Raw genomic sequence first — 22,542 nt, forward strand, 5'->3', positions numbered from 1 at the left:
GTTACATTAAATCAATCGACTATAAATGAACAAATTAGTAATTAAGATGTTAAAATGCACACCCTCCTTTTACAATCCAGAAGTGTGACAAAGGTGTAAGCTCACCCTCCTGGGTATTCCCACTCGTTAAAACTTCCGTCTGCCTACCTGCTCTCAGCAGGACAGCCTCGTGGCCCCCTCACTCCCTCACTTCTGCCCATCTCTGCTCCTGTCGCTTTTTCAAAGTAGCCTTCAGGCTCTTCCGTGCCCATGATTCTGAATCCCTCTACCCCGCTCTACTCATCTAGCACTGATTACTCAGGAGCATCGCCGCTGTGGCTTCCATCTGCCCCACCAGAATGTGACTCTGTGAGGGCAGGGCTTTCTTTCGGGCACTGCTGTGCCCTCATCTCCTAGAACAGTTCTGGCCTGACACAATACAGTGAGTGAGTGAAAGTCGCTCAGTCGTGTCCGACTCTTTGTGACCTGATGGATATACAGTCCATGGAATTCTCCAGGCCAGAATACTGGAGTGGGTAGCCTTTCCCTTCTCCTGGGGATCTTCCCAACGTAGGGAAGAAACCAAGGTCTCCCGCATTTCAGGCAGATTCTTTACCGGCTGAGCCACCAGGGGAGCCCAAGAATACTGGAGTGGGTAGCCTTTCCCTTCTCCTGGGGATCTTCCCAACGCAGGGAAGAAACCAAGGTCTCCCACATTTCAGGCAGATTCTTTACCAGCTGAGGCACCAGGGGAGCCCAAGAATACTGGAGTGGGTAGCCTATCCCTTCTCCAGGGAATCTTCCCAACCCAGGATCCGAACTGGGTCTCCTGCATTGCAGGCGGATTCTTTACCAACTGATCTACCAGGGAAGCCCCAACACAATACAGGCTCTTCATAAATATTTGTTGAAAGAATGACCAAATATCTGCTAAAAAGAAGTTAGAGAAAGGTGGGGGGTAAAGACAAGCTTTCTATTACTTGATAAGAGGAAGCCTGCCTAGAAAGTCTAGCTAACGGAGGGGAGGAGAGCCAACAGTGTCCAAGGCTTCCTGGACCACCTCTCCAGATAGCAGGAAACAAGATGAGGCAGGACCAGTGACACAAGAGACAAGGGTGTCAGTGTAAGTGTGCCGGAAGACATCCTCGGGTGAAAAAAGAGAGGACGCTCAAGGAGGACCAGGCCTGCACCCCAGACTGAGGCGTGAGGGGGCTGGCAGGAAAGGAAAGAAGAGAAACTGGGCTTGGTGCTGTTTTTCTAGAAGTCTCCGTCCAGTTGGTGGGTGTAGCCTGACTACATGACCATGGGGACTCTGGAGTGAACTAGGCCTAAGTCTGGCCAGTGCCTTCCCCCAAACTTGGCTGGAGAAAGGATATCCAACTGTATGAGGTGAGGTTCTGGGTGTTAAAAAGCCTCTAAAAGCGGGGTTCCCTCTTGTCTCAGTGGAGGAAAGCTAATGACAGAAAGGGATGACAGGCAGGAGCTAACACTACCCTACTTTTTTAAAACCAAAGTATAGTTGAGGATGAGATAGTTGGATGGCATCACCAGCTCAATGTACATGAGTTGGAGCAAGTTCTGGGAGTTGGTGATGGGCAGAGAAGCCTGGGGTACTGCAATCCCTGGGGTCACAGAGTCAGACGCGACTGAGCCACTGAACTGAACTGATAGTTGATTTACAATGTTGTGTTAGCTTCTGGTGTACAGCAAAGTGATTAAAATATATGTAAATAGACATGTATTTTTTTTTCATATTCTTTCCATTTTTGTTTATTACAGGATATTGATTACAGTTCCCTGTACTACAGAGTCAGACCTTGTTGTTTATCCCAACTCTTCCTCCAAACAAAAATGAAATCTAATGTTGTTAAAAACTTCATCTCCCATCCTGATTTCAGAAATAAGTAGTTGGGCAGTATGAGAGTAGTGTCAATCACCTCATTTACTTGAGCAGCTTTCCACCTAAGCCCGATTATTGTACAGAACTGGAACAATTGTGCATACCATTAAATATTCAAGATAAACTTGGTTGTGTATCTTAATTAACACAACATGAAACTGTGTCATACTTTCTCAGCTGTCACAGTTAAGTCCTCATGAAGCTGTTGTCACCCAGCATTAAATTAAAATTATAAATTAATAAATATAAAAGGATGACTAAAGCCAGGTGAGGGTACATAGGTCTTAGGCCTATATTCAGGATCACTCAGCCACTATCCTTTGATACGAAAGCTAACATTTACTAAACGCTTACCATAATAACTTTACACATATTAACTCAATCTTTATCATCACCCTATTTGGTAGGGACCATTAATATTCCCTTGTGGCTCAGCTGGTAAAGAATCTGCCTGCAATACGGGAGACCTGAGTTCAACTCCTGGGTTGGGAAGATCCCCTGAAGAAGGGCAAGGCTACCCACTTCAGTATTATGGCCTAGGGAATTCCATGGACTGTATAGTCAGTCCATGGGGTCGCAAAGAGGTGGACGCGACTTGCACTTTCACTTATTAATATTTCCATTTCACACATTGGAAAATGGAAGCTTAAGTAACTTGCCTGAAGTCACAGAAGTAGAAACACAGGTTGTGATTCCAGAAGCCATATGTTCAAGATGATCTTATCAAGATGATCAACATGGGATAACCCCCTGGAATTCCATCAACTAAGCTGCAAGTGCACTTTCCAACCCTATGAAAAGGGAACTCACTGTAACAGGCTCACAGTTGGGAGCTGTGAATGGAAAAGAAACCAATCATGCAAGTGCATGACTTGGTGCCTGCGACAGTGCTGAGGTGTTTTCTTACTGCGTGCCAGGTGGATCCAGCAGTGAGCTCTGATTTCTCCAGAAGGACCACATCCTTCATGCCTGCTTTGGCCAGATGATAAGCCAGACTCACACCAACGCAACCACCTCCAATGATCACTGTTTCTGCTTGGTCTTTCCATCTTGATTCTGCAGATAAGGGTGGGTTTTCCTCTCTGGAAGACAATTTATTTAATCATAGCTTTACTAGGCTATGATATTTAAAGTTTTCTGTTTGTTTTTTTCTTTTTCTTTTTCCTGACTAGTGTGAGTTTCCTTATTTACCCTTCTCATACTTAACATCTAGTGTCTGTGAGACTTTCGTTTACTGATCTAATCATTTGGGGAGCCTCAACCTGACTTAGTTGGGAGAGGGAGGAGGACGGATCTGAACCCCATTTCCCGTAATTCTGACCCATCATAGTTAACTAATAGAGCTAAAGAACTGAGCAGTTGGCTTCTTTTTCGCAAAGAAATATAGAGAATAATCTATTTCAGTCTACTTTAAAAACACACTTGTCATTTTATTCCATGAAAAACCATAATCATCATGAAGTGCATTATCTATAAATCTTGGATCACCTCCTCACTCCAATGTTTTCCAGGCTGAAGAAAGCCAGATGGAGTACAATGTTCTTCCTCTCTTAAGGTCCTCTCACCATGCACCTGCTTCTCTAATTGTAATTATTGCTCAGTGGCTGGATATGTTTATATGCACGACTGTCTTCCTAGCTAGCTAGATCATGAGTTTCTCAAGGATGAAGTGCAAAGAAACAAGGTATAAAAAGCCAAAGAAGACCATATATGCCCCTGTGTTTGCCTTCCCACGGACCATCTCTGGATAAATACAGAAGACCCTAACAGTTGACTGAAGAAGGTGAGGGTAGGAGAGTCCTTCCAGTAGAAACCTTTTGATTCTCTCTTTGGACGGTTGTGCATGGGAAAGAAAACATACATAATTCAAGAAGAAATCCAAATGCCCATTTTTCGGGGTCAGAAGTGCCCAAGTTCCCATAGCCGGGGACGTCTCAGCCCCTCACTTGCAACCCCGCAGCTGTCCAGGCGCGGACCTCCGCGTAGACCGGCCCCACTCACCCTCGGCGGCTGCAGACTGAGTGCGGGCGGCCGGGGGAGGCCCTCAGCGGGAAGCCCCGCAGCCCGAGGCCCCGCAGCCGCCGTGTGCCCAGGCGGAGCATGGCGAGGCTGATGGCGAGGACGCAGGCATCGGCTCCCGAGCCAGCGGACTGAAGGGCCTGCGGGCGGGCGGGCCCCTCCCCCGGGCTAGGGGCGGGCTCCTGGCTGCGTGCGCTCCCGCCTCCCCGCGCTGCGCCGCAGAGGCGCGATGGCCCCGACCCGGGGGCCCAGAGTCAAGAAGGTGAGTTTCAGAGTCAAGAAGGTGAGTTTCGGGGAGCCCGGTACTCAGCCCTCCTGGCCGGAGGGCTCCATCTCAGTCCCTGGCCAAGCTCTGCGGCCCGGGCGAGGCACCTGGAGGGCTCTGAGCCTCCGTTTACCCCCTCGCGAGTCGCCAGGACTACAGTATGCCTAGGTGTCAGGATGATAGCAATCTTGGGTACCAGTTATGGAGCCTCGCCTTGGTACCCTGCACCGCGCGAGTGCTCTATGCAAACGATCTCCGCTTCACTTTTATTCCCATTTTACAGGTGAGGAAACTGAGGCTCAGACTCAGCAGACTAGTTCAGGCTCATAGATCGGGTCCAGGCGGAGCAGGTATTTGAAATCCAGCCTTTCAGATTTAGGTGGCGCTCACGTTTTCTACCCTCAACCCACCTGCACCCGCAGCTCTTCTATTCAACTGTCCCAGAGCGTGTTCCTCCCACGTTTGAGGAAGAGCGGTTGTCTGAACCCCCCAAGCCTTCTACTAGCCTGAAACCGGTCCCGGACGCGGACACCTCAGACCCGCAGCGGGGTGGAGGGTGGGGGCGTGCTGGGCGGAGGGGTAGGGGCTCCACCTCACGTAGTCCTGCAGTACTGGTCTCCTAGCTCCCCTTTCCTGATGTGCTTGCCAGCTGTCGCCCTGTTCCCCCATTTTCACGCTAGATGTGCGCGCGGTGGGGAGGAGGGGGTGACAAAACACAATTAGGAAGGGCATGAACTTGGACGTGGAACATCTCCAAACGTCTCAGAGCAAGCCACTTGTGCCAGGTAATTCAGAAGAGAGGGTGGGCAAGGCAGTGGCAAGATAGAAGTGGAAGCGTGCACCACCATTTCATTTGTACTAAAAAGATAGGGGCAACCAAGATGCCCCACAGTCCTGGGCTCTGTAAATAAAGATCATTCACTTAATAAGTTATCAGGCAGCCAATTAAAAAAGTTGAGTGTGGAAACAGGCAAAGTGCTTTGGCAATAAGTTACAAAAGGAGATATGATATGTCACAGACTGATCCCAACTACATAAAAATATTTATACATGCACTGTAAGAAAGACACAATAATGGTAGTAGTTACATAAGTTGTGGAATATGAGTTTTAAAAACTTAACAAAACATATTTTGGAGATGTTTTTCTGATTATAAAAGTAAAATATAGGCATTGAAGAAAATAAGCATGATAAAAAGAAGAACCTTATGCTGATTGCTTTCTCTAATACTATGCTTACTTTTCAATCCATTTCTTTAAAGGCTTTTTTTTTTTTTTTAATATATGCTTTCCCTGTTCTATTCCCTACTGGCCTCTGCTCTTTGCAACACCAAGATTTTCATATGAGAGTCCATGCTAATGTGGGCCTGGGAGTTAAATGTTAGTGGGGTAGAGCTCACCTCACCACTCTTTTAGCTAACAGGTGCATCTTAAGAATTCATTTAACTGCCACAGAGGACAGCTCCAGTTGCTTTCTTTAATACAAATGAGCAGTCCTGGTGGCAGTTTCAGACAGATGGAGAGATATTTTAAGTAGACTGGACCTCTGGCAGCTTCCTGCCACAAAGTGAAGTTGCCCTACTCCTCTGTATATGAATAAAGGGGCCCTGAAGCCAGATCTTAAATCCAAGAGGTCTAGATACTGCTATCTGCAAAAAAAGGGCATCCATGCCTCTCAGAGCTCACTCAGATCCCAGGGAGAGTCACTGCCAAACAGAAAGGGAGGATGGAGTGAAAATACAGACATAGTGCAAATAATTTACAGTGTTCTTTATTTTACCCAGTCCTCTGTCATTTTAGAGCTATATTTAGATTGTGAAGGTGTAGCAGTTAACTGAGGTGGTAAGTCTAGCAGTGAAAGAGGGGCTGAAAGATGCTCTGAATGCATATCTTGATCATTTATTTTCCTAATAGCTGTTTAGGAAACTGGCAAAATTTTAAAATGCTGGACAAACATCCAAATAACAGATCAAAAGGTCTTACTTGTTATCATGAAGGCAACAGTCAAATTTCCACCATCATTTTCTTAAAACCCTAGCTAATTTTCTGTTCGAGTATTGTTTTTTCCCTCCTTGTCAGGACCAAACTTGTAACATATGAGATACATGACATTTTCAAACCAGTCCAGTCATCTGCTAACTCTTGGCATAGTTGATTAAGGGCCTACTTCCCCTGTGGCTCAGATGGTAAAGAATCTGCCTGCAAGGTGGGAGACCCAGGTTCGATCCCTGGGTCAGGAAGATCCCCTGGAGAAGGGAATGGCAACCCACTCCAGTATTCTTGCCTGGAGAATTCCATGGACAGAGAAGCCTTGCAGGCTATAGTCCATGGGATCGCAAAGAATTGGACAGGACTGAGCGACTGTCACTTCACTTCACGGTGGGTGCTGTATCAGGTAGAGAGACAAGGTGACAAGACAGGCTTGCCACCTGAGCCTCAAGCATCTTCCAGCCAAACAGAGGCAACAGGTGAATAACCAGATACTGCCACACAGATGATGGATATAGGAATAGAAGGTATATGAACTTCAGCAAGAGGCAAAAGGGGATGTAAAAATAAATAAGAGTAGGTCAGACAAGGCTTTGTTCTGGCAGCAGTGGAAGATAGTTTAGAGTGGGCTGGAGTGAACTGGAGACCATTACAATAGTCCTAGGGCAGTAAGGATGGGGGAGGGGACATATGTGAGATGTGTTAAATAGATATGCTTGGTGTAACCCTATGACAGATCAGATGTGGGAGGTGAGAGATTAACTTATAACAGCCAAATTGTGTGTTAATATTTTCCCCTCTAGAATTGTTGGATGTGTAACATTCAGTCCCACTGTTAACAAAGTTAACTTCGTTGAAATGTGTTAGATTTTCAGTTTGGAACCTTAGACAAATGATGACACCTTTGATTCTCTCTTCCACGTCCGTCTGCAGCGTTTAGTCACTGCCCTGTGCTGTGACGGTCTGTTGATGCGATGGCCTTCCCCAAGGCAACCAGTGCTTGGAGCTTCTTGAGGGCAGCGACCATTAGTCCAGTGTTTATCCCTCTTGCCTAGAAACTGGGCCTAGTATGTGGGAAGGTCTCAGTGAAAGTTTAAGCCCTTTTCATGTTTCCAAAGTACAAAATGAAAGGAGCAAATTTCACTCCATGGAGGGAGTAGGGAGAGAGGTGAGAATCATAGAATACATTAACATTTCTTCTACATTCAGCTAAAATTTATCTTTGGATATGAAGTATGGAGAAATAACCAGAGTCAGGCGCTCTCTGCCAAAACAGTGTTTCTGGCTGACACAGCTGAGCTGCATTCCCCTTCCCTCCACAGGAAGGTGGAGAAGCACGGTGGCCCGGTGTTTAGCCTCAGGGCCACCACGTCTAATGTACCTTCCTGAGCTGCAGATGTGGCGGTTACGAGGGGCAGCTCACCTGTTCATGCACTGCTCTGTGTCCCGCTGTAGGCAGAGCTGAGATGAACTGGCCGATATTTTCACTAAAAGGTCGTATCTTCAAACCAACTCAACCTAGTTAAGATTTATACAACTTTCACACAACAGTAGGATACAAATTTTATTCAAGTTCCCATAGACTATAAACTAGGAGACACTTGGTGCTATTCAGATCTACTATGTTCTTCTTTCTGTATATTCATTCTACTAATTTTTGAGAATCTGATATTGAAATCCCAACTAAAAATCTTAATTTATGTACTTAAAAAATCAACTATACATAACTTTGTTCTGTATTTTCCAAGCCTCCTGTAAATGTGTTATCATACTTTCAAAATTTAAAAAATAAAAAAGAGAGAAAAAGGTTATATCTTCAACTAATGTAGTCTATGCAAGAAGTATAAGGATTCCCATGGGAGTATTTGCAGTTTTTATAAATCAAAAAGAAGGTCTCTCTGGAAAAAAATGACACTTGACAAATGACCTGAAGGAAATGAGAGGATGTAGGTATCTGGGGATGTACTTTGTACTCAGTGGACACCATTAGCCCTTGGATAACTGCTCTGGATGCAATCTTTTATTCAGGTTATAGGTGGGCTGACTAGAAAGGTGGCAAAATAGAGACTAGATTAGGAATTTAGAAGGTCTGACATCTACTGTTTTACCTACTGAGTTCTATGATCTTGAGCAATTCACTCAGCCTCTCTGAACCTCAGTGTCCTCATTTACAAAATTGCAATAAAAACTGTCTGCCCTGCCTAGCTCCCAGACTTGTTAAGAGTACCGAATGATAACAAGTCTGGGAATATGCTGGAAAATGTAGGGCAAATGCTGTGTCTAGTGGGATTATGTCCAATGGTTCACACAAAAAAGAGGTTTATTCTTCTCACCTGAAAAATGCAGTCACAGTCCACGGCGTCTGCAGCTCCTCTAAGCTGTCGTCAAGACACCAGGCTGCAGTTATCAACCTGTACCCTCAGCCTTAGCACGTGGCTTTCGATGGCATGGCTGCAAGATGATGGCTGTGGCACCAGGACTTGAGCTGATATTCCAGACAGGAAGGAGAAAAAGGGATAAGATGGAAGGGTGTGGGCATCTCTATCAGGAAAACAAATCTCTTATAGAAATGTTCAGCAGGCTTTTACTTATATCCATCGGCCACCACTGTGTCACACGGCCAGTCCCCCACAGCAAAGGAGCCTGAGACCCGAGAATTTTTTTTAAGTTGGGGACATTGTCTCGCCAAACAAAATACATTAGCAAACATGAGGAGAAAAAAATGCACATTAGTTAGGCGATCAGCAGTGTCTGCCACAAACATCTTGAAAAACCAAAATATCATGGAATCAGCATTTTCACTATAATTTGATTCAGATTAAATGGTATTTGAGAAAAAGTAGTCACAGAACTTGGGGCAAGACAAGTACCTGGATTGTCCAATAGAGTCTACTCAAATTTTCTGAAATACCATCAGGCACAGATGATTTTCACAAAACTGAGCTATAAGAGCACTGTACCCACCTTTCCTACAATTGGAAACTGCTTTTAGGAAAAATGAAAGAATGGTCTTAGGTGATTTTTCCTTCTATTCTTCAGGGCCTTTTGGAACGGCTGGATAGTGGGGAGGTTGTGGTTGGAGATGGCAGCTTTCTCCTAACTCTGGAGAAGAGGGGCTACGTGAAGGCTGGGCTCTGGACTCCAGAAGCCGTGGTAGAGCATCCAGACGCAGGTAGGTGCCCGCATCACCCTCAGTGGTTACCGGGGTGACAACTGCTTAAATCCAGCTGAGAGAAGATAAATAATAGCGAGCGTTTTCTAAGGACTGTTTCACTTGCCAAATTTGCTAAGATGTGGTGATAGTGGCTGTACATGAATCAAACAGAAGTGGCTTCTTTCTCTCCCATCCTCCCCGCTCTGTGTGTGTGTGATCACGCTCGCTCTCTCTCTCTCACACACACACTTGCATCTTTATATATAGAGCATGCTAAAATATATATTCTAATATTTATTCCATGAATATTTACCTTATGTATATTCAAGAGTTTCTGTAAGACAGTAAAATTATTATTGCTTCGGAGTCATCCTTCTGTTTAATTTGCATATGCTATTTAAACAGTATGTTTGATAGGGATGATTAATGGTAATTCCAGGTAACTCAGCTGGTAAAGAACCCGCCTGCGATGCAAGAGACCTGGATTTGATCCCTGGGTTGGGAAGATCCCCTGGAGAAGAGAGAGGCTACCCACTCCAGTATTCTGGTCTGGAGAATTCCATGGAAAGTTGGTCACAACTGAGCAACTTCCACTTTCACTTTTAAACTTAATAGAGCTTAGACAGGAGACAGCCCAGTTCTGTTGAGGGGAGAAGAGGGGCAAAGAAATAAACACAGTTTTACTTCATCCTCTTGGCTGAAAAAAGATTTGGAGGTAGAAACTGTGATAGGATTGGTTGGTAACATCAAATTGAAACTTTAATTCTATAAAGTTTGCTCTTTTTTGTATTTGCTTCCTAAATTAAAGTGAGAAATACAGCTAAAGAAGAAATGGGTGAAACAGTATACAAGCTGGGATTGAACTTTTGATTTGCTCTTGTTTTGTTCATACATGCACAGTGTATCAGACAAACGTGGGTTTTACTGACCAGCTGAGTGACCCCGGACAAGTCTTTTGACCTCTGAGGATCAGTTTCTTCATCTGTCACACAGGAGAATGACATGGGCTGCTTGTGAGGACTCATGAGTTAACCCACATGAAATGCCCAGCATCTAAGTACCCAATGGCCGTGATTACTGTTCCATCAGACACTCAGAGTTAGATGGTAGGACAAAGTTCTGTCTTTCTGGTGTTAGCAGGGAGACTTCTTCTGGCCCAAGAAGAACTCATTCTTAATTTTAGAAGATCTTTTTTGAGCTCCCAGGAAGAAAGTGCTGAAATAGTAGGATAGAGATTCAGGTGGGAGGGAGGGGGATGAAGAGCAAGAAGAAGGCGTGTCTGATGGACAAGGAAAGCTCTCTGGCCGCATCTCCGCAGCTGCTCAAGTCGACTCCATCATCTGCATTCTGCCCACTGTGAGAATTCCCTCATTCTACTTTGAGGGCTTCCCACTACTGACCATACGTAGACCAGCTACATCCTTCTTGACACTGGCAAATGGATAGGCCCTCTTTAGACCAAGAGACCAAGGACCAGTGGGCCAACCCAGACTTGAGGCCTGCCTGTGACTGCACCAGGCCAAGAGGCCCACTGGCAGGTCAACATGAGGTTATGCTCAACAGCCCCCCTCTGGTATGCACTCTGCCCTTTCCCGTCCCCGAATTCTACAGACCTGAATCTGCAACTTCTGTATAAGTACTCGGTTTGGAAGTGTGTGTGATTGAAAGAGATGTGAGTGGATGAGCTGCTGCTAAAAATGTTAGTTTCTGTGATTTTTACTTTTTTTTATTTCAATGGAAAATAAAAAGCAACTCCTTTGCAGTTCGTCAGCTTCACATGGAATTCTTGAGGGCGGGATCAGATGTCATGCAGACTTTCACCTTTTCTGCCAGTGAAGACAATATGGGAAGTCAGGTAGACTACAATGTGGCAGCTGGGGGTGGGGCGGGGTGGGAAGAGGGGTCATCTGTAATAAAAATAGCCTCTTTAAGAGAATCCATGGAACTGACCTGATGCGGTACTATGCTTTATTACAAATTCCTCCACGTAGAATATTCATTAAGTAATTAATAATTATGTAAACTTATGTAAAAAATAAATATTTTTTGTCCGTTTATCTAAGGGAAGGGTAGGGGATGGGACTGGGGGAAAACAGGCTATTGGAAGGGCATGGCCATCCTCTGTGCTATGTTTTTGTTGAGAAAGGACACTATAGATCTCTCTCTTTACCTTCTCATTTCACACTCTTCTTTTTCTGACATCTGCAGACAGGATGGTTCTAGGGAAGACAGCATCACTGGCTAAGAATGAGAAGAACTGGGTTTGATACCCAACTTTGCCATCTACTGGCTGTGTGATAACTGATGCTTACATGCATTGGGTTGTTGGGGGAAATGGCTAAGGTGAAGGATATGGAAGTATTGCGAGATATTCTGCAAATGGAGAGTATGAATACTTGTAAACGTTAATGCCCATTTATTCATTCAACCAACCAATGTTTACTGAGTACATGTTATAGTCCATTCTCTGTGCTAAATACAGAGACGATACAAAGACATAGACTCTATTCTGAAGTGGCTCACAGCCCATTGGGGAGGCACACGCATGCGTGCAAAGTCGCCTAGTCGTGTCTGACTCCTTGCAACCCAATGGACTATAGCCCGCCAGGCCCCTCTGTCCATGGGATTCTCCAACAATGAGCCTTCAGTAAGATCCAGTGTGGTTAAGTACAATAATGGAAATATAAGCTCATTGGGAGTATAGGAGATGGTACCCAGCTCTGCTGGTCTTCTTGAATTTCAGGTTAAACCAGTGTCTTGCACTCATGCCACTTGCTCATTGCCCTCTTTGTTATTTATTACATTCCACCTTTCAAATGCCAGGCTCACCATGTGAACTCTTGCTCTCTCACTTCAGTGGGAAGCTGTAAACACCGCTGCCTGTGACCTCGCCAGAGAAGTAGCCGACAAAGGGGATGCTTTGGTAGCAGGGGGGATCTGCCAGACATCGTTGTACGCGCACCACAAGGATGAAGTTAGAATTAAAAAGCTTTTTCGACTACAGCTAGAGATTTTTGCCAGGAAAAATGTAGATTTCTTGATTGCAGAGGTAAGCCAATGTCATAGGGAAAAAATTAACTATATTTTGATATAACTGCATAGTCTTCAACTTTCATAAGAGTATTGGCCCCCCCTGTGCCCTCATTCCCTGCCTGTGCATGGTCAAAGGTTTGCTTACATGCACTGTGGTCAAGGCCAACATCCTCTCGCTTGTGTGCTAGGTTCTCTGTGAAGCCAAAGAACGGAGCCACGAGAGGCCTACCTGTAGCCTTTGGTCTTATTCTGGGTGGTTGTAGCAGCTGACTCTTGGGGGACCCTACAATGTAGGGTAAGAGGATGGGGACAGGGATTCTGGGAGCGTCTTCTACAGGAGAGGCAGGGCAGGAAGGAGCTGGGGGCTGGGGAGTAGAGGCTGTCAGGGAGCAAAACCTAGAGGATAGGCAGCTCCTGGGGCTCCTCCAGGCCCCCCAGTAACACTCAAGACCAAGCAGCAGTTTACTTGCCCACCTCTGTCCATGCCTTGCTCACCCCATCTCTCTGCTTTCACTAAAGTTGTAACCATGAGCAATATTTTGAAGTTAGAATCAATGAAAGTTGTCATCGACTACACATGAAGTCTGAGAGTATTCTCTTCCTCCCATCTCCCTATTTCCCATCATGAAGGCTACTGTCTGAGTCAAGGCATCAACCCAGGCCTTTACCCTTGACAGTGTCAATAGCCTCCCAACTGCTAGTTCTCCAGTCATCCTACTGAATCTATGAGAGACCTTGCTTTATCAACCTTCTCAAGGCTTAGGGCTACCCACCTGGCTAATCCACCTGGAAAAAGTCATCTACAAAAATGAAGGCAAACTCCACCCTGTGTGTTCTCCACATGGGTGAGGACACAAGTTTTTTTAAAAGCCTCTCTTTGGACTTTCTCTGCGATTACTCACATATTGCTTCTGCAGAATCTAAGTCAAGAAGGGAGAAACACAGAGATTTCTGCTAGCTTTTCTCCACGTACTTAAACTAGGATCAGCTCTTCAGTTGTGGCACTTAAGGGAGTTCCTTAAGTGCAGGGGAAGCACCCCGGCAAATGGCCTGGGTTTACCAGACAAGGTGTCTGCTCCACCGTCAGCAAGGACACTCAATAGGTTGCCTCCCTTCTCTGTGCTTCAATATTCTCACCTGGGGAAATAATCATATTTCCCTTCCTATTTTATGGAGCACTTATGAATAACAGGGTTTCCCAGGTGGCTCGGTGGTATCCTCCTACTAATGAAGGAGACACAGGAGACGTGGTTTCAAATCTTGGGTCAGGAAGATGCCCCTGGAGAAGGTAATGGCAACCCACTCCAGTATTCTTTCCTGGAAAATCTCTGAACAGAGGAGCCTGGTGGGCTACAGTCCATGGGGTCGCACAGAGTAGGACATGACTTAGAGACTGACATGGTCATGAGCGTATGACTATCTAACTAGAAGTGAATAGAAAAGTATTTTGAAGTGTAAAGCATAAAAAAGTATTCACTATTCTTCAGAGACCACCCTAGTTACATTAGAAAAAAAAAAAGTCCAAAATTTATAAATAAAACTTTTGTTCCTTCAAAATCATAATTTTAAGTACTCAACTACTTTAAAGTCCTTTTTTATTAATAGTATAATATCTGAATGAAAATCTATATGTTATTGTTAAAAGAATTAAAATTTACTCAGAAAAAAATTTCTTTAGTCAGTCTGATAAAGGCACATTACTTAGCACATTTTATTACATATATTTGGTAATTTTTATAACTGTGTTTTGCAACATTTATGGTCTACCACTTAAAGTCTGCTTTCTATTTGGACCAATAGAAAAACACTAAATTTCTCTTAGTATTTTGAACATGCTGTAGAAGCTGTGTGGGCTGTAGAAGTCTTAAAAGAATCTGGAAAGCCTGTGGCAGCCACTATGTGCATAGGCCCAGAGGGAGACATGCATGGTGTAACACCTGGAGAATGTGCTGTGAAGCTGGTGAAGGCAGGTAATGTGGACCCATGGTGTGATAAGCAGTTCAGTTATTGTTTATGAAAGTTAACAATGTTCCTTAAGGTTGGGAGAGCAGTTTGGAAATAGTTAATTGGAATTGATTTCTTTAGCAGTAAAACTTAAGAAGTGGAGGGGGATAGCTAATTTCTAAGGCACCTTCCAACTATTAAAAAAAAAAGATCTCTGTGTCTATTTTTGTGCCAGTACCAAACTGTACTTGGTACAAACTGCACCGAACTGTATCTCTGTGGTACCGACAGAAGTCAGGGATTCCTCCAGCTCCGTTCCTCTTTCTCAAGATTGTTTTGGCTCCTCAGGGCCTTCTGTATTTACATACAAATGTTAAAATTATTTGCTCTAGTTTTGGGGAAAATGCCATTCATAATTCAATAGGAATTACATTGAATCTGTAGATTGCCTTGGGTGGTAGGATCATTTTTAAAATATTGATTCTTCCAATCCAAGAGCTTTCCATTTGTCTGTATCATGTTCCGTTTCTTTCATCAGTGTCTTATAGTTTTCAGAGTACGGGTCTTTTGCCTCCTTAGGTAAGTAGGTTTATTTCTAAGTATTTTATTCTTTTTGATACAGTGGTAAATGGGATTGTTTCCTTAATTTCTCTTTCTGATGTTTTGTTGTCAGTCTATAGAAATGAAGTCAGACAGAGAAAGACAAATATCATATCACATATCACTTATATGTGGAATCTAATAAAATAATACAAATGAACTTATTTACCAAGCAGAAAAAGACTCACAGACTTAGAAAACAAACTTTATAGTTACCAAAGGGGAACAGGAAGTGGGAAGAGATAAATTAAGTGTTTGGGGTTAACAGATACACATTCTCATATATAAAATAAACAACAAGGACCTACTGTATAGGACAGGGAACTATATTCAGTATCTTGTAACAACCTATAATGAAAAAGAATCTGAAAAGAATATATATATTTATATATATGTTCAACTGAATCACTTCACTGTACATCTGAAACTAATACAGCATTGTAAATCAACTAGACTTCAATTTTAAAAAATAAACAAGTAAATAAATTGTGAAACAAGTAAATAAATGTATTTCTTTGCACAGGGGCTTCAGTTGTTGGTGTGAACTGCCAATTTGGGCCCTGGACCAGCCTGAAGACCATGAGCCTCATGAAGGAAGCCCTACAGGCTGCAGGGCTGAAAGCACACTTTATGGTGCAGTCCCTGGGGTTCCACATGCCCGACTGTGGCAAAGGAGGGTTTCTGGATCTCCCTGAATATCCCTTTGGTGAGCTCGGGTGCATATTAGAGACCTTGTGATTTCTTGTGACAAAATAGAAATGGCTGTAAGGAACAACTATAACACAACCCAGACTTATAATACGAGGTTGCATAAGACAAAGGCATTCAGTGTCAATCAAAAATGAGCTATCTGAAGAACTCATACTCTAAAATTTAGTTTTGCTGTTGAAAAAAAAATACAGTTGAAAACAGAGGTGGTAACAGAAGTACCGTATCTATTGTATTACAGTGCTGGAGCCCAGAGTTGCAACCAGATGGGATATTCAAAAGTATGCCAGAGAAGCCTACAACCTGGGGGTCAGGTACATAGGCGGGTGCTGTGGCTTTGAACCTTATCACATCAGAGCGATTGCAGAGGAGCTGGCCCCGGAGAGGGGATTTTTACCACTGGCTTCAGAAAAACATGGCAGCTGGGGAAGTGGTCTCAGTACACACACCAAACCCTGGATTAGAGCCAGGTAGGAATTTTTAAATTAACATTACTATTTTCCTCTAATCTCATTTATTGTTAACATTATGCATGCACGTGGTAATAAAAATTCATAAGTATAGAAATGTATAAAATGAAGGGTAAAAGCCACCCCATTCTTGACATCTATCCTATCCCAGGGGTAACTTATTTGCCATTTATGTTTTGAAGTCTTGTTCCTCTAACTCTTGTTTCATCAACTTTAAGTGGTAATTATGAAAGCTGAGAAATTTAAATCAGATGATCTCCCCACTTTCCCTGTTCTCCTTTTGCCAATTTTGCCTTGTTACATCTTTGCTTGTTCTGTTAGTTATCTTTACAAGTTTGAGTTTCATATTTAACCACCTATTTTTTAATCCATTAATATGAGGCAGTATCTCTTGATTCCATTCTCTGTAAAATAAGAATTGACGTCCTCTATTTTCTTTCACTTTTCCTCCCTCACGTACTTGGTTTCTTTATGGTATACCATTCCTTTTAGATCATCAGTGTTTATAACTAAACACAGTATAAGAAAACACAATGGCAATTCAGTAATTAAGTGTTCAATTCCATGTGAAATCAAAACTTGGAACTTGTTTCAAGCTTAAAATTCTCCTTTTTTCTAGCAGAAGATTTTAATATGTAGGAAAGCAGGGATGGCTCATCTGATCTTTCTCTTTCTCTGTCTTGTGCTTCCAACCCTCCCTTCCCACATTGCTGGTCACTGTTTCTGACCTCTCCAGATTCAAAGAGTGAGGAGAGAAGCTGGAAAAGCAGTAAACTGCTACAGCCTGACGGGCACACTGTTATAAGACCACACTCCCTGGGCCTGGCAGGTCCTCATGAGTGTATTTACAGAGGTTTCCACCAGGAACTTGTGTTATTTCTCATGCTACAGGCATTGCATTTTTCTGTAAAATTTTTTTCTCTGCTTCACCCTCAGATCCTGACTTTCTCAATAGGTCAACTACAGATATACCCCATTTGTGAGAGTCTCATTTTCCTTCTTGGTATTTCTCCTGAGCCTGATTTTAGACGCACCCTCTCCTATTAGACTCAAAACTGGCTACAAGGCTTTTCACCCTTCCTTTATGGAGATGAACTCTAAGAGTGTGGTCTAATCTCAGTTTAACCACAAGCAAAGTATCCAACTCATTGGTCTCTGTGATCTGATTTTCCAGTGTAGAGTCAGTAAGTCAGCTGACTGGCTCTTAGCCACCTACTCTGAAAATTCTGCAGAGTGTCTGTCTTGCTTTAATATCATATCTTGTGCCACTAATCAAATTTCCAATCTAATATCTTGGTAACTATGTCATGATTTTCTAAACATTATTCATTACAGAACCAAGAGAAATAGAAATAAACCTATTTCACAGAACCTGAGCCCTGCGTAGGAGAATGTTCACAGCATCAAGGTCAAATTGAGTCTCTCCTTTTACATTCCATTCATGGTCCAAATTCATGTCATATTTTAATTTACATCAGAGTTGGACTACAACTTCCTTATACAGCATGTGGTTTTATAGGAATGTCTAATTAACTTTCTTTTCTATTGTTGAAAGAAGAATAACAGGCCTTCCCCTTCTCTAAGGTTTTCCAGTATCTAGATTATGCTGTTTGTTACAATCAATCACTTTATTGTTGGAGGCACTTTTCTGGGAGGCTCCTTAAATCACTATTCTGTTTCAAATTATCCTCTTCCCATCTCCCTCTCTTTCTCCTGTCAAACAATGCCATCACTTTTCCATATTTCATAAACCAGCTATCTTCTCTGCCATCTTCTCTAATCAGTGCTATTATGTCTTTAATCCATTTTTGTACTTTATCCATTTCAGTGGGGAAGAGATTTAGAATAGTCTTCATTTTTTAACTGGGACAACTTTCTGAATGCAAATATGTTTATATTGTAGACACATGCAAGAAATCATTTAGGCAAACATTTCTTCTGAAAGATATGGATATTTATCCAGAAAGATTTTTTTAAAGGTCTCATGCTTAGAAAAAAAAGGACTAAATAGAAACATAATTAAAAGGTGAGGAAAGCATACTTTGATGATGATTTAAATAGTTCAGATAAGTGAGAAATGGCTTATTTTAATATACATTGTCTAAGGATCTTTGGAATTCATTAGCAACTTAAAACATTATTCTATAGACTAAAGGCGGACATTTCTTGTACCCTAAACTCCCAAACATACTGATGTTCACAAAGAGTTGTGATTACCCAAAAACCTATAGACTTCTGACATTTTCATCATCCAAAAAAAAAACTGGTTTATTAGTTGTTTCATAAGTAAAGTGAAAAAAACTGTAAAAATATATTTAACACAAAAGTCTGTGACCAGGAACCTTGTGTTCTTTCCTTTCCTAAAAACAAGATACAAATACTGCGTGATTTGTATTCTGTTTTTAGTTAGTTTCTAAAGAATTTTACTTCGTCTCGTTATGTTAAAAACTGGCTTCAGGGGCTTCCCCGGTGGCTCAGCAGTAAAGAATCCACCTGCCAATGCAGGAGACACGGGTTCAGTCCCTGGTCAGGGAGGGTCCAACATGCCTCAGAGCAATTAAGCCCACGCACTGTGACTATTGAACCTGTGCTCTGAGCCTGGAAACTGCAACACCCTGAAACCTGAGCACTGCAGAGCCTGTGTTCCACAGCAAGAGAAGACTCTGCACTGAGAAGTCCGTATGCTAGAAAGCAGCCTCCGCTCATGGCAATCAGAGAAAAGCCCAAGCAGCAGTGAAGACCCCGAACAGCCAAAAGTAACTTAATTAAATTTTTTTTAAAACTGGCTTCATATACTTGTCATTATGTTAAAACATTGAGTAGGGTTAGAAGGATCCTGCCAGATATTTCTGGATGAATAAAATTCACAAAAACATGTAAAATTCAAACACATTGTCTTTTTCTGAAAGGCAATTTGAAACCCAGTGATTGTTATTGAGAATATAAATATAGAAAGACTCCTGAAATTAATGGATATGGGCACAGATTTTCTGTGTATATGTTAAAACTGAAATTCTACCTTAGCCTGATCATCCACCAAACTTAGTTGTATTTAGCCTACACACACACACACACACACACACACACACATAATATATTGGCTTATAAAATAGACATAAATCTTTTCACTGATTAACTATATATCTTTTCAAATGCAGGGCTAGAAGGGAGTATTGGGAGAATCTGCGGCCGGCTTCTGGTAGACCTCTCTGTCCTTCACTGTCAAAGCCAGATGCCTAAGGAGTAATGAAAGAAAATATGAAACAGCAGAATGGAGAGAAATCCCCCTCAAACCCCAACTGGAATGCTTCTGTGCCTCTATCCTCAGCCCACCCTGTCGTCTCCAGCTGTTGAACAAGTGCCAGCTTATGTGCTGACAATTCAACACAGGGTTTGTCTTACAGTCCTGCTGTGCTTAAGTGAGAGCTGGATGCTGGGTAAGATGCAAAGCTGATGAGAAAGGCTTCTCATCCTCCAGGTACTGACTGTCCAGTAGTGCTGTAGGACATGCTTTGGAAGGGCATCAACAATAGTAAAACTTGCCAGTTAGGGTGAATGTGAGATTTTAAAATAACCCAAAGTTAGTGAGCAACAAACACAGTGATTAATTCAGGTGACTACACTATGTACAGAAGGATAGAGCAGCATTCTAAACTAAAATTAAAGCAATGAGTCTGCCTTTCTTAGGTGACTTATATAATGACTCCAAAGGCAATCCCAAAGGAACAGATGCATAAAATATTTTAGGATTTTAAAAAAATAATCATATAACCTTCCAAAGTGATTAGGTTCAAAGATAATTTTACTTAAAGGTATTAGGTCCCAGAATTTTTTCAATGTATCTCTATAAATCATAAATAGTTAGATTATAAACCACTAAGGACAAGGACCATGTGAGATGCTTCTTATATTTTTCCTCAAAGTATTTAGCATTGTGCCAGGCATAGTAATAGATGCTCAGTGAAACACTTATTGTTGATTATTTTAAATAAGTAAATAAATAAGTAAAAATAGATTAACAGCTGAAGAAGATGTTTGTAAAAGTCAGAGTTCAAATCTGTCACAGTCTAATATTTTCTTGACATTGTTTGAGCTATTTTGTTATGTGCTGATTTCTCTATTTTTCAAAACAATGCATCAATTTGTAATAGTTAATAAAATTAAAAATAATTTCTTTTGTAGTGTTTGAACATTTAAATTTCATGGATATTTTTGGAAAGTAATCAGTTCAGCTCAGTCGCTCAGTCGTGTCCGACTCTTTGTGACCCCATGAACCACAGCACGCCAGGCCTCCCTGTCCATCTCCAGCTGTCGGAGGTTACCCAAACTCATGTCCATCGAGTCAGTGATGCCATCCATCCATCTCATCCTCTGTCATCCCCTCCTCCTCCTGCCCCCAATCCCTCCCAGCATCAAGGTCTTTTCCAATGAGTCAACACTTCACATGAGGTGGCCAAAGTATTGGAGTTTCAGCTTCAGCATCAGGCCTTCCAATGAACACTTAGGACTGATCTCCTTTAGGATGGACTGGTTGGATCTCCTTGCAGTCCAAGGGACTCTCAAGAGTATTCTCCAACACCACAGTTCAAAAGCATCAATTCTTCGGCGCTCAGCTTTCTTTATAGTCCAACTCTCACATCCATACATGACCACTGGAAAAACCATAGCCCTGAACAGACAGACCTTTGTTGGCAAAGTAATGTCTCTGCTTTTTAACATGCTATCTAGGTTGGTCATAATTTTCCTTCCAAGGAGTAAGCGTCTTTTAATTTCATGGCTGCAGTCACCATCTGCAGTATTTTGGAGCCCCCAAAAATAAAGTCTCCGACTATTTCCACTGTCTCCCCATCTATTTCCCATGAGGTGATGGGACCAGATGCCATGATCTTAGTTTTCTGAATGTTAAGCTTTAAGCCAACTTTTTCACTCTCCTCTTTCACTTTCATCAAGAGGCTTTTTAGTTCCTCTTCACTTTCTGCCATAAGAGTAGTGTCATCTGCATATCTGAGGTTATTGATATTTCTCCCAGCAATCTTGATTCCAGCTTATGCTTCTTCCAGCCCAGCGTTTCTCATGATGTACTCTGCATATAAGTTAAATAAGCAGGGTGACAATATACAGCCTTGACATACTCCATTTCCTATTTGGAACCAGTCTGTTTTTCCATGTCCAGTTCTAACTGTTGCTTCCTGGCCTGCATTCTTCTCAAGAGGCAGGTCAGGTGGTCTGGTATTCCCATCTCTTTCAGAATTTTCCACAGTTTATTTATTTATTTATTTTTTCCACAGTTTATTGTGATCCACACAGTCGAAGGCTTTGGCATAGTCAATAAGTAATAGCAAGCATTTATTATGTTCCAGGCTCTTACTTCTCTCTCTCTCTCCCTCTCCCCTTCTCTCTCTCTCCCCATCCCCTCTCTCTCTGTTTTATATATATATGACAAAAGTCAGACTAGATTTATGAAACACACAGATTTCATTTTGGGTGTAATAAGTACAATGTTCAGAATAGAACGTTGATGAGATGGACATTGATAAAACTTCCAAGAGACAAACAGATAACCAATAAAGCCTTTAAAAAATAGATTTCCTACATTGAAAGATTCAAAATTTATATAATAATTGGATCAAATTTTAGGTAATAATAAAAACATATTGGGGAAAATTATTTCAAACCATGTGGTTTTAACTCCAATTTAATAAGGTCAATAAAGTGCCCCCAAATAAAGTCAAGAAAGTATGCTCAGTTCCTCTCTGTTATTACATTGGTCTGGCAATACTAGACAATACATTTAGATAATTTAAAATAATGTAAAAGTGAAAATTATATTTTATGTAGATGAAATGATTAAATAGCTAGAAATCTCAAGATGATCTGGAAGGTTCTTACAAACAACAGTAGAATTCAATAAAGTGACTGGTTGAAAATGTTGCATACAAAAGCCATCACTTCTCTATTCACATTCAACAACTATTTTGAAAGTATAGTGGACATAAAGATCTATTTTATGTTTTCAGCAAAATGATTATCTAGGAATAATATTACAAAAAATGTGTAAGAGTTGTTGAAGTAAATTTGAAGATGCAAAATAAAATGAAGAAATCTATACACATGATCATAAAGAGAAAGACAGTATTTTAAGATGCAAAGTTATTCTAAATTAATAAATGTAATAAAATCCCAGGGGAAAAATCATGAAGATTGAGGGGAAACAGACTTGCAAACCCTTAAGTTCACATGGGGGCAGATATTGTAGGGCTCATGAGAAAATTAGAAAAAGGGAGATAGTAAGAAAGGTGTGGCCTTGCCAGATAATCTCTATATATAACCTAGTGATTAAAGGCACTGGATATGAATTTTTAAAAATCAATGGAATATATATATATACATATGTATATATAGTAGGAATGTATTTTTAATAGTTTTTTTTTACATTGTGCTCAGAAAGGATGCTTGAAATGATTTCAATTTTTCTTAATTTA

General features: G+C 41.9%; 2 protein-coding genes across 12 annotated transcripts in view; one reads left to right on the top strand and one right to left on the bottom strand.

Moving 5' to 3' along the window:
• Positions 1-4,014, bottom strand: part of DMGDH (dimethylglycine dehydrogenase) — a 74,348-nt gene extending 70,334 nt beyond the window's left edge. For all 8 annotated transcript variants that reach the window (XM_070468593.1, XM_070468591.1, XM_070468595.1 and 5 more), the window contains exons 1-2: positions 3,881-4,014; positions 2,787-2,961 (exon numbers count right to left, since the gene is read on the bottom strand). In XM_070468593.1, coding sequence (XP_070324694.1) covers positions 2,787-2,961; positions 3,881-3,981 — 276 coding nt within the window. In that variant the 5' untranslated portion in view covers positions 3,982-4,014. The remainder of the gene's footprint in view (positions 1-2,786; positions 2,962-3,880) is intronic.
• Positions 4,015-4,081: 67 nt separating this feature from the next.
• On the top strand, positions 4,082-20,230 carry BHMT2 (betaine--homocysteine S-methyltransferase 2). Of its 4 annotated transcripts, none has more exons than XM_070468599.1 (8): positions 4,082-4,160; positions 9,191-9,323; positions 11,069-11,160; positions 12,163-12,354; positions 14,161-14,308; positions 15,406-15,588; positions 15,832-16,060; positions 19,219-20,230. In XM_070468599.1, exons 1-8 carry the CDS (start codon positions 4,128-4,130, stop codon positions 19,298-19,300), a joined length of 1,092 nt encoding a protein of 363 aa, XP_070324700.1. In that variant the 5' UTR covers positions 4,082-4,127; the 3' UTR covers positions 19,301-20,230. The 4 variants fall into 4 exon arrangements, with proteins under 4 accessions (XP_070324700.1, XP_070324701.1, XP_070324699.1 ...); XM_070468598.1 differs by lacking the exon at positions 4,082-4,160 and adding an exon at positions 4,236-4,446; XM_070468601.1 differs by lacking the exon at positions 4,082-4,160 and adding an exon at positions 10,206-10,411 and having other exon boundaries at positions 9,234-9,323.
• The last annotated feature ends 2,312 nt before the right edge of the window (positions 20,231-22,542 follow it).

Source organism: Odocoileus virginianus, chromosome 6 (assembly GCF_023699985.2).
Source record: "Odocoileus virginianus isolate 20LAN1187 ecotype Illinois chromosome 6, Ovbor_1.2, whole genome shotgun sequence".
Classification (NCBI taxonomy): domain Eukaryota; kingdom Metazoa; phylum Chordata; class Mammalia; order Artiodactyla; family Cervidae; genus Odocoileus; species Odocoileus virginianus.